Below are 12284 nucleotides of genomic sequence, written 5' to 3' on the forward strand. Positions count from 1 at the left end.
GTTTTCAGACAAGACTGCTAATGACCTGGTTTGTGTCTCTCTTTTTCCTCTTTCTCCCATCAACGTTGTGGGTTTTTTTTGTTGTTTTTTTTACGCTCAGGGCCGTTGCACACGAGAGAACTGCAAATACCTCCACCCGCCCGCTCACCTGAAGACCCAGCTGGAGATCAACGGGCGAAATAACCTGATCCAGCAGAAGACGGCGGCCGCCATGTTGGCTCAGCAGATGCAGTTCATGATCCCCGGCACCACCATGCAGCCTGTGGTTAGTGTGGCATCGCTGCAGCGTGACTCAATGAGAAAATAGCAGTTAAATAGTTTGGATTTCATTCTGGTTTTGACTGACGTTACCTTTCACGCAAGCACAAGTTTCACTGAAATCATGCCAAGTGCGTTGCAGAACATTTTTACTGCCTACGTTTAAATACTTTATCGCACCTCTCAGCCTGTTAGCGACTCACTCTACGAAGATCATAAATATGTTATTGCAATTATTATGATGATGTAATGCCCTCGTACAAAGCACAGAACTCGTGATGGGAGTAGACTCTGGTTGCGCTGGGCAGCTGCCAGGTGTGTTTAACTGCATCAATGTAAGGCGAGGCGTAGCCGAAAAAGAACATGCATGCTCAGCAAAATCTAACATAGAGGTTAAAAAAACAAAAAAAACAACCTCAAGCTCCTCTTTTGTTTCTACCCTTACTTCCCTCTCTCTCTCTCTCTCTCTCTCTCTCCACTTTTTCCTCTCTGTTCCCTCGGCTCCGTCACACTCCTCATCTCACCTCTCGTCTTTCTCACACCTAACGCTGCACAGCTGCACCTCCCTTCATTTGTCTCCGGTGTCCCTTTTCTCTTTTCCATCCCTGTACCCTCTTTCTGCCTTTCACCCACCACCTCCCTACGTACATCACGTTACATCTATATTGTTCTACGTGACTTTTTTTTTTGACTCTTGAAATCGGTGTCACTAACTCCTGCTTCTGTCTCTGTGCAGCAGACGTTTCCAGTCACCCAGGGGCTGGGATCCACCGCAGGTCTGAGCTACACGCCCTACCTGACTCCGATGTCCCACAGCATGGGCCTGGTGCCCACCGACATCCTGCCCAACACGCCCGTCATCGTCCCCGGCAGCCCGCCCGTCTCCGTGACCGGCGGCTCCTCCTCCGGCCAGAAACTTCTGCGCACAGACAAGCTGGAGGTGACGCACCCAATCAGAGTCTCGCACGCTCTCGCAGACAAAACCAGCAGCTGATCACAGCTAATGCTCTCTTTGAGCTCGTCAAATATAATTATGGCAACCTCTCACTGTTATTATGGGTGAATGAGTGAGTATATTTTATAGTTCCACAGCATTTTTTGATACTGTAGTTCCAAAAACAGGTGTAAAAGATTTTTTTATACACTGGAAATATATTAACTACATCCTGAGTTACCACAGGCGTTAGAAACAATTACAATACGGCTATGTGGACGCAGCATTAAAACTCACCTTTAACCTCTGAATTAGATTTCACTTTGAATATCAATGAACTCTTTAAATGCAGCCATTTGTTGTATTAATTGCCTTCGACAAGGACCCGAAAGGGTAAGCAAGTTTTTAGCATTCTGTTTTTTAAGCAAGTAATTAATGACATGAATAAATACATTGTGAAGTTTCCTTGGAATAAACCCAAATAAGCAATTCAGGCTTATAAAGAGGGATTTTTACAGAAGCCTGTAATTATATTAAAATAATTAAACCTCACATCAAGTTTTGTTTATTTAAAATAAAAGGCCTGGTGGCATTTGTAACTGCAGTAGAATTAATAAGCAGAAGGGCCAGACAGAAAGACGTATCGAGTAATTTCTTATCGAAACATCACGATCAGGCTCCCTTCTCAATTACCTCTTTACCACCTCTGTGTCCGCCACCATCCTTAAGCATAAGTTGAGGAACACGATTGTGTTATTGCTTACAGAAATAGTTACGGCTCGTGTCAGAGACACGGTGCGCAACAGAAGACGAGATGGTGTAATTACTGTGATTTTAAATTGGAATCTGCTCAACACAAACTGGTACTCGCTAGACAGCCACAGTTACGGCAACTTCAGCCGTCTCCATCTGCCTCCTGGCAAACAACTCTGAATGAGAGTAGCTCGGTGATTGTGAAAGAGTGCATGAGGAGGAGTTTTTTGTTGTTGTTTTTTTCACTACATTTATAAAGATAAACAACAATCTCCCTAAGACCTGGAGGTGATGCGTAGGTGTGTGCCTGTATGTGTTTTTTTTCTGCAGGAGTGTTATCACTTAGCAACTAAATGAAGCCGGCTCTAATGAAACAGTATCCCTCCGAGACACTTATACACTCCCACACAGAGCCATCATGTGTGTGCACCAGTTTTTACATATGTGTGCTGAATAGTATATGTGTGTCTCAGTCCCAGAGTGCCAGTCAAAAGCAGATCCCCCTGTGATCAGGCTCTGAACAGTTGAACACTGACAGCGATCATCTGGCTTCAGCTCACGTTACGGTTCGCTCACATTTTCTTGAGCCCAAAACTCATTTATACTAAAATAACAGATGTCTGGTTACCTTTTTTTGTTAGTTTTTCTCCTTGCATGCGTTAACTCTTTTAAAATACTCTATTGTAAATTAAGGCTGGGGCAGAATTAATATGATTACGACACTTCTACTCGGAGAAAAAGAAGCAAACATCTATACCGTATTTCACAGGTTGTGTTTAATATTGCACCATTTGTTATCTTTTAGTTATAAACCTGGTGTCCTGCTTGTCACTGCTGCTTGTGCAATTTTTTTAATTTCATTTAATGCGCAAGAACATCGTAGAAACTGAGCGGTTTCCTCAGTTATAGAATATAGAGCATTATTATGTCGGTTCAAGACTGTGCAACACTTCCTATATACAAGTGTTTTTTGCACTAAATAAATTAGACTTTGTGTGAAAAGGACTTGGTGGACTAGTTAAATATGTAAAATACCTTCAAAAAAAAATCTAATAAGAATATTTAGATCCAAGATGCTACCTTTTATTGTTTCCTGGCAAGGGAAGCATTCTCACTGTGTATTTCTTTGTTTTCTCTTTGTGTGCGCACACATCTGTGTGTGTGTGTGTGTGTGTGTGTGTGTGTGTGTGTGTGTGTGTGTGTGTGTGTGTCCACCTGCCTCTCCTGCTCCCAGGTTTGCCGCGAGTTCCAGCGGGGCAACTGTGCCCGCGGCGAGACGGACTGCCGCTTCGCCCACCCGAGCGACAGCCCGATGATCGACACCAGCGACAACACGGTCACCGTCTGCATGGACTACATCAAGAGCCGCTGCTCTCGCGAGAAGTGCAAGTACTTCCACCCCCCGGCCCACCTGCAGGCCAAGATTAAGGCCGCCCAACACCAGGCCAACCAGACAGCTGTGGCAGCGCAAGCCGCCGCCACAGCTGCAGCCATGGTGAGAGCTCAGCACCACAGCCCACCCACTGTAACTCCAGCAGGAGATAGAGCAGGAAACACACAGGCTTCACTTTCACAAGGTTTCTGCTTGTACAGACTGTTTACACAGAGACAGAGAGGTGATTTAAAGCTCCTATACACAGTACTGAAATTCAAATCATTTAAAGCTTTTAGATATTTCTTTCAAAACAATATATTCTGTATTTTTCACACACTCAGTGAAATTAATATTAGCACAGGTATTCTGGTATAAAACATAAAACATATATATTTTAAATTAAAGATCAGAGACTACTGTATGTCCAGGAATACACACTGTAGCTGTTTGCCAACTAAACACAGCCAAACACTTATTGTAAGAACAATTCCTGTTTTTTGTTTTTTTAAATCACTTCAGAGTATAAACCAGTTAAAGTCACATGAACTCACTGAACACACACGACATTATTACACATCATCTTCACTTACTGAAGTTTTAAACACATGCAGCAGATGATGTCACCTACAGTAACATAAAATGTGGAGCGCTGCTTTATTACTGTACAAAAAAACCCTCTGCTGGTTTATTCTAGCAGACTCCAGTGTACAATAGTCGTCCCAAAGAGAGGCCGTTGTCTAAAATAAACAGGGTTTAGTGAGACCTAAACGCATCGGTGTAACGCCGCAAGAACAATCTGTTATTATCTCACCGCAGTCCTCTTTTTATTTTCCAATGCCCTTGGTTCATACAGAGACAATGTGCTGGCTCACCAGCCCCCCCCCTACCCCTCCACCCCTCCACCCTCCACCCCCACCCCCACCCCACTGCTCTCAATGATAAGTGCGGTTCTCTGCAGATCAGTGCAAATTGAATCTGGGATGGATGAGGATGTAGCAAGTCGGGTGGGGAGTTGGTTTTTTTTTACCCTCCTCTGCCTTTTAGATGCAAAAATCCCCCAGCAGGCTGAGGAAGAGACAGACAGACTGACAGACAGACTGACAGACAGACAGACAGACAGACCATGAGGAGAGTTTGTGCCGTGGCTGCTCCCCACTTCCCCCCCAGGCTCTGAGTGGCTTCTTCTGAATGGTCCTTTCGGCTGCTGCACTCGCACACCCTGTCTCAGCACCAGTGTGCTGGCTGAATTTTTTATTTTATTTTTTCTCCCTCCATGGCATGGGCATGCTTGATGCGTTGCACATACCTCTCATTGGCTGGCTCCATCGCTGCTTGCTCCCTCTCTCTTCCCTCCACGAGTCCACGGTGTGGATGATAAGGCGTTCGGTTTGTGCACATGGCAGCAGCTGCATGAAAGCAGGAAACCACCAATATGCATAAATAAATGAGAGCCTGAGACCTCCAGGCGGTATAACCTGATGTTGACCTGACAGTGCTGTTTTCTTAAAGGTGCAGCTCGACAACATCCCCGTCAGGTACACAATGCTCTGTCAAACGAGAAGATTTAGTTTATCTTTTACAATCCCGTGCTTCGTACTCCCCCTTTTGTTCCTCATACACCCCAGTTCATCAACTTTATGACCCAATTCCCAAAATACCTTCAGCAGTTACAATCTGTGCCAGAGGTGAAGAGGGTTAACCTTAGGACAATGATTTTTTTTTTTAGTCAGCACCTTTAATCCAATTTTCTTTTAGCCCTTTTATCGAAGCAGAGACCCATAAAACCTGTATTGCTGCACTGCTGCAAATATCATTCTCCATAATTCACTTTTCTTTTTTCTTTTTTGAAATCGAAAGCAAATAGGATAACGTGTACTGTAGATAAGGTTACACATTAACTGACGCAGTTACAGTAAAAAGATCGTGCTCCTGAGATTATGTTGTTTTTACTGTGCCACATTGTGTGTTTGCTTGCCACGCTGTGATCTTCTTCCTCATCGCAAGTCGAATGCAGTCATCTTTGCTTTTCACGCCACTTTTAATAGACCATCTTCCATTTTGAACTAACCAACAGTGTTGAAGTCTGTTAACACCGCAGTGCATCAGCAACGCATTGTCGCTATTTAAAAGGATTTGTGCTGCTAGAAAATCCACATACGTGAAGCGAGAGGCTTGTGCATGGACCCCGTAAGTTGCTGTGTGCATCACATCCATGTCATCTTTTTTTTTGTCTTCCTCTTCTCTGCAGTGACATCAAATGTTAGGCCGTTTTGAATAAATTAACAAAAGCAATAAACTAATATTAGACATGTAAACGTTAACCGCTTCTAGACTTTAAGACCTTTGATGTAGGCGTTTAAGAATAAACAGAGCTCCACATTCTGTTATCAAACCGTAACGTCGCCTCACATCGTGTCACCTCCCCGAGTCCATTGATCACACTAACAACGCCCCTCACGACGCAGCCTTAGCTCGAGCATCGGTCGCTAGGTGACCTGACAGCACTCCAGAAAAAAGGATGCGACCGCTAAACTATTTTTTTGTTAGGAGACGGCAGCAACCGCCAGCTCATCTGCAGTTTAAAATCTGCCCACACACACAAACGTGTCCAGTGAGAGTTGATCGCTTTGACCAGACCCTACTCACATCCCAGTCTGTTGTGCATGTTTTAGACATTCCTCAGGCCCAAAGTACTCCAGGAGCACTTGTAACCACTGTGTGTGTAGGACTGTAGTGTTGGAAACCTACTGTACAGATCAGTATTTCTAGTCTGAATCAGTTGTGTTTACTGCTTTTTTGATATTTTTCAAAAGTCTACTTCCTTGTTGAGAAATCGTTACTGCTAAATGCTTTCCCAGTAGTGTTGAAGTACATCATACAATCTTGCTTTTTTTTTTTCTTTTTTTTAACCAAAGGTTAATGTAGATGCTTTTTTTGCTTTTGTACTAATTCAAAAAAAAAGTAGCAATGTTTCTTTAAAGTAAACAAAACAATTTTTTTGTTTATGTGCATGCCTATTGTTTTGTATGTGGTATACTTGCATTCAGATTATTTTTGTTTGTTTTTTTCCTTCTCACCTATCCACAATGCAATGCTGTCCCCCATGACGCACCTCTGCTTGCTGTTACCTGTATGTTAATACGCTTGAATCCCATTGGCCCACTGCCATCATGTGCTCGCTGCCTGCTAATTAAAGACTCAGTCGACTGCCAAAGCAATGAAGCGACCCCTCGAGGCAACTGTAGACCTGGTACTTTGACCTTTCACCTTTTGCTTTGCATGTAGCTTCTTTAATTGTACTGTAGCCACTCACAAAATTTAATTTGGCTCTTTTGTTTTTGTGAAACCTTGTAAGACACGTAAATGTATAAATATTTATCATTTATGATCACCAGTGGCAATTTTAGATAATATTTTACATTTATGAAGTGAACAACGTAATGTTAAAGTAATTCCAGTTATCACTCTTCTTTCTTTTAATGTGTTGTTGATGATTGCCTTGCTACGGTGTAGTTTCTCATTGTCCTTGTGATAGTTACAACCAGTTTCCATTTTTGCCTTTGTTGTGCTGTGCGTAGACAAATAACAAATGTAGGAAATAGTAGTGTTGACTTGTGGAAGTCTACAGTTCAAACCTGCTGTGCTTCTGTTGTGTGTGCGTGTGTGTGTGTGTGTGTGTGTGCGTGTGCGTGTGCGTGTGTGTGTTTGTGTTTTTCGGTGGCCAGGCGTTCCCCCACGGCATCCTCCAGCCGCTACCAAAGAGACAAGCACTTGAGAAGAGCAACGGAGCGAGCTCGCTGTTCAACCCCAGTGTTTTGCACTACCAGCAGGCGCTGGCCAACGCACAGCTCCAGCAGCCCGCTTTCTTTCCCACAGGTAGGAGCTCCACGTCGGTACACAGATAGAAACACTCATAGGTATGCAGAGCACACACACACACACACACACACACACACACGCAGCTCGATTTGTGCTCAGCTGTCCTTCCATCCATCGAAAACTTATCACATGCTAAAAAAAACAACCCAGTCCTATATTTCATTTTTAAACTGGATTCATGTGCACACACAGAGCTCCGCCGTGATGGTGCGTTTCAACTATTCACCGTGCCATCCCCAAACTTTGATCTGCTGCCTGCTAATATAAACACCTAATTGCTGCCAGGTGGAAGGGCAGCGCAGGCTTTGATCCGAGCAATAAAAAAAGATGTGATATATTACCACCTCCATATGATACACCTGCCGTTGTGATGGACAAGCATTACAAAGGAGGCTCTGTAACTATGTTTAGGCCCCACTTTGAAGGACGAAATAATAGAAAACATGTATTACTTTTTAGAAAAAAAAAAGAAGCAAAGGAAGCCTTTTTTGTGTGTATTTAATCTCTCTTGACAGAAACTGATATTGGATTTTTCCTTTCCGTTGTATTTTTTTTTTTAGAAAAGCAATATCGTTCCAATTTTACAAATGAATTCAGGCCCTCTCTCTTATTCCTCTTCAGTTCTTCCCCGACAACAAAAACAGTCTCAGTCCGCTCCTCACACAGAGTGGCTTCAGGGCCCTCGGGTCACCCGCTGAATGAGTTAACTGCGGCTAACGCGGGAGCCTGCAGCTCCACTCATGAGTCAGGAGGATAAGATTCCCACCCCTCGCTCTTTACACTACCTGCTCTTTTTGTTCCTCTCGGTGTTAAGATGCCTCCCTCTCTCTGGATCTGTGTGGGAAGAAGCCCCGGGTCAAACTCCTGTTCGCAAACCTTTTTTGTTTTTTTCACTGATCTGTTTCAGATGGGTGGGGTTTCTCCACAACATGTAATATTTGTGTGACAGTGTACCTGAATGGTCCTGCTGCTGTAAACCCCGCCCATCGTCATGTGACGCAGATCTGGATGGAAGCCTGTGCACATCGTTATGCTGACACTGCATGATGCTGCTGTCCGGCTCACCTCTTTTAGTTTTACTCTGTTATTTAGACTTCCCTTTCTCTTTACTAGAATTTACATTTTTGTATTTTCATTATTTTTCTGCACTTTGTTTATATCATATATATGAATGCACTGCAGCTGTTTAATTGCAGGGTTTAACTGTAGATCTAATCAGGATCTGAGCGTGGCTACTAAAAGGCTGGATCTAAGACGTCAGCATGACCAAGTCAGTTTAGTTGAATTTACTCTGCCTGAAATTACAAATTTGTAGCACAAAGCATGGCTAGTAGAGGGAACTCAAACATGCATTTTGAGCAGTTTAACAAGGCGCCTATTGTCTAATCTGTAAATATATGACTTATTATCATTTCTGTCCGTCATATCTGCAAATAGTAACGAATGAACTACAGAACCAGCTGTCCATCATGCTAAACTTTCATCATTTCATACAAAGTATGTTTGCAGTATCTGCTGCAGCTGTATAGAAACAGTATTTCCTCACTAATAAACAGCTGAATAAGGGAATTCCTCTGCTTGCTTTTATACACTGCATTCATAATTAGCTGATATCGCCACAGTAACATCTGAGCTGAGTGAAATCCTGAAGCTTTTTTATTTTATTTTGGTCTTGTCTAACCTTGTTGTTCTCCTCCCTCTCGATTAACCCATTTATTTCCTCCTCTCTCTCCCTCTCTCTCTCTCTGTCTTTCTCTGCATGAACACAACAACAACAGGGTCAGTCTTGTGCATGACTCCTGCTAGCAGTCTTGGTAGGTCCTGACCTTCCCATCGCTCTCACACACACACACACACACTGTCTGATATTCAGGTGGGGGTAGGGTGGAGGCGGGGGGGTGCAGCCCTTACAGGTGAGACAAAATATCCCGGTTTCATGGCATCACCCACATGTAGCGATGATGTCACTGTTTCAAATCTCGTATGTTGATCAAACTGCTTTTATTCTGAGATATGACGTGAAACGTGAGCTCTCGTTCATTTTGTGTCGCCTGAAAGAGTTGTGACTTCCAGTTCTCGTTTCCCTTCTGACTGACTTCCTCGCTAATGACTGTTTGTTTATGATCCAAGTGTTAGCTCTGATAAAGTACTGCAGACTGATCTGTTCTTAAGCCGTAGGATAGCTTTCTGTCTGTTTGCTGTGCTGTGTTGATCAGGAAATTTAAATCAGTTTCCCAGAGAAAGAACTGGAGCATTTGTGTGTGCCGAAAATTACAGGAATTACAAAAAGTCTCCGTCGGCTTATCAGCAGGTCCAACAACGAATAAAACGCCTAAATAATATATATCATGGTATATATACCATATATAATGGTCTGATATCACACCGATCCCTCAGAATTGCATGTTTTTGTGCAGTAAAGTAGCCGCCTGTTTCTTTGGCCTCTCCCTGCTGTTCGACCTGTCAGCCCACATGGATTACAAAACCAAAAATTCCCATCCCTGCTGCCAAAACTGTCATTAGATCATCGTAATTGGTGTCTTGTGCTCCTTAACTTCTCTGGGAAAAACAGCAAACTGATTTTCCGTATAAATTTCCTTACTTGTGATTGTAATCAGCTTCTCTCCTCTTTTTTTTTGTTTTGTTTTCTTTTCTTTTTTTTCTCCCATGCTCTCTTTGTTTCTTCCTTTCTTTCTGTCCTCCTTTGCTTTGCATTGTGAATGGTTGCATGCCATCTGCCGGTGTAACCCTAACGATGGCTTGCTGGCTCTCTGTAACATCCGCCACCATCAACAACAACAACAACAACACCAATACACACACACACACAAAAAAAAAACACACCACAACTGTTACCATGGTTACCATAACGCTCCACCTACCTGTCCATTGCTACCACCTCCTCCCCCTCTACCCCCATTCCTCCTCCTTCGCTCTTCCCCTTTCCTACCCTCAAAACAAAGTCCCAATGATGTACAGTGCTACGCCTGCTACTGTCTCTGCAGCAACAACTCCTGCCACAAGTGTCCCCTACGCAGCAACAGCACCAGCCAATCAGGTTTGCTCCTTTTAAAGCTTTCTTTCATCAGTCCCCGGAGCTCTGAATAAGTACTGCCTTTTCTAATATGAGCTGCAATAACCTGCAGCTGAGCCTCAGCCCACGCCCAGCCCCTCCCCATCCGTCCACGCGCCTGCAACTGGGCAAGCTCACGCTGGCATGAAAGCCTGTGAGTGGGCGTTTTCCAGAGCATTTAAAGCAGAGGAGCTACCTGAGCGAGCCGCTGCACCGTGTCTCCTTTTACAAAAAACCCAACAAGCACTTCTTCAGAGCTCCCACATTTGCAAGTAGTAGTTGTGTTGTGTTGCACTACTTCCTGTTTTTTTTTTTTTTTTTAATGTTTTGCATGTTCTCGTTTTAAGTTTTATTTTCCACTTTTTCTTGTTGTTGTCAAGTAAGCCTCTCCATCTGCAGCAGGGGGCGTCATCTGTACTGCTTGTGTGCTCTGCAAACACACACACGTGCACACATCCAGGCAATCTCTGCAGCACTTAACAGCCGCCATGTAGGATCTTTTTCTGTTTCCACCTCTCCCACTTTCACCTTTTTTTAACCTTTATTTCCCGGTCGTTGGCTAAAAGGGAGGATAAATCGTGTGAGGGAGCAGTTTTAGGCTACGCTTGTCAAGGGGTGAGACAGACGCAGGAAAAATGATCACAGAAGCTGTCTAAAAATGGCCTCCGCTCTGATCGGCGGCTCTCCTGTTGCCGCGTTGTCAGCGGCAGCCAGGTTTGACTGCCAGTGACGCATGTGTGCCCCATTTAAATCCTGGAAATTGTAGCACAATGCTGGCGCTCCGGCCTCACGCAGCTGGCAATCATTTACTGGTCGTTCTGCACAGAGGTACCTTGAGGACACGCAGACGAACAGATGTGAAGTGTTCCACAGGTGGAAATCTAACTGGCAAACGATCGTGTCGTTTGCAGCGAGTGCAAAAGATTTCCACAGATGGAGAAATTGTCTGAAGTTAGGAAAACCCTTAACATGCAAATATAGTCTCTTTGGATGTGTTTTAAATGTGTACTGTCAAATTCTACACATTATTGTTATTATTATAGATCTAACTAGTAATAAAGGTAGGGAGCAATAGCCTGATTTTTCATCTCTCTTTGTACCGCTTCTTCTCACTAATTCTCTCTTTTCCTTTGGTTTTACTGCCTCTCAGTGTACAGAGAAAATATTTTTTAAACCAACTTATTGACAGATTGTCAATCAGTCCTTTTTAGATTAAACAATTTAATACCAGCTCAAAAAAACTGTGTTTATATTCCATCTGAGAACGACGGAAATCCCGACTTTCATTTCACAATACAAGGCAAAAGAAATAATAATAATAATTCTTCATGATCCCCCCCTTTTCCATCATTAACCTCAGATCTGGTCCCGGTACTTTGTGCTTTATTACCCCTCGTCGGCCAGCAGCGCGTGCACTTCCTGTGAGTCACCGTCTCTTCCTGTAATTGGCATGCAGCAGCAGTAGCAGCAGGAAGCAGAGCTGCTCTTTAAAGATGCATGTGGGACAAGGAGCCGGAGAAACACTGACGTCAGCCTTCGCTGTCTGTCTCCGTCTGCCCCCACCACCACCACCACCACCACACACACACACACACACACACACACACACACACACACACACACACCTCACCGTTCCTCCCCCATCCTCCCCGCCCTGCATAAAGACCTCTCCAGCGAGGACACCGTTAACCCTTGTAATCATCAGCTGTGCTGCATACAGCGCACACCTTGTTTACTCTGCTCATCCAAATCACAGGGATTTTCAGAACACACACCCAGCCTCTGTTTTCTGTTTTTTAAGGACTGCTGACGTCACTGTTTTTGGTGCAAAACAGCTTCTCGGACCCAAACAATTGTGAGTTTGCACTAATGCTAGCTGATTAGCATCAGCTGTTAGCATCTCCTTTATTATTAAGTTCATTCTTAAACATAAATCCAGGATCAGGATACCTGGAGGCAGAGCTGGAAAGCTAAATGTGAAGATTGATGATGTTTATAAAAAAAACAAATAC

The 12284-nt window shown here is 43.8% G+C and overlaps 1 protein-coding gene across 19 annotated transcripts in view; it reads left to right on the plus strand.

Moving 5' to 3' along the window:
- LOC138206959 (muscleblind-like protein 2a) overlaps window positions 1-12284 on the plus strand; it is a 48145-nt gene that overhangs the window by 30145 nt on the left and 5716 nt on the right. For 6 of the 19 annotated variants that reach the window (XM_069163873.1, XM_069163891.1, XM_069163874.1 and 3 more), the window contains 6 exons: window positions 101-265; window positions 995-1198; window positions 3180-3440; window positions 6517-6570; window positions 7046-7196; window positions 8978-9013. In XM_069163873.1, the coding sequence (XP_069019974.1) occupies window positions 101-265; window positions 995-1198; window positions 3180-3440; window positions 6517-6570; window positions 7046-7196; window positions 8978-9013 (871 nt within the window). Of the gene's footprint in view, window positions 1-100; window positions 266-994; window positions 1199-3179; window positions 3441-6516; window positions 6571-7045; window positions 7197-8977; window positions 9014-10162; window positions 10258-12073; window positions 12128-12284 lie in introns of all 19 variants that reach the window. The other 13 variants (XM_069163880.1, XM_069163885.1, XM_069163884.1 and 10 more) reach the window with 13 other exon arrangements.

This window comes from Embiotoca jacksoni, unplaced genomic scaffold, assembly GCF_022577435.1.
Source record: "Embiotoca jacksoni isolate LCO1_2020_lvr unplaced genomic scaffold, fEmbJac1.0.p SCAF_30, whole genome shotgun sequence".
Lineage (NCBI taxonomy): Eukaryota > Metazoa > Chordata > Actinopteri > Embiotocidae > Embiotoca > Embiotoca jacksoni.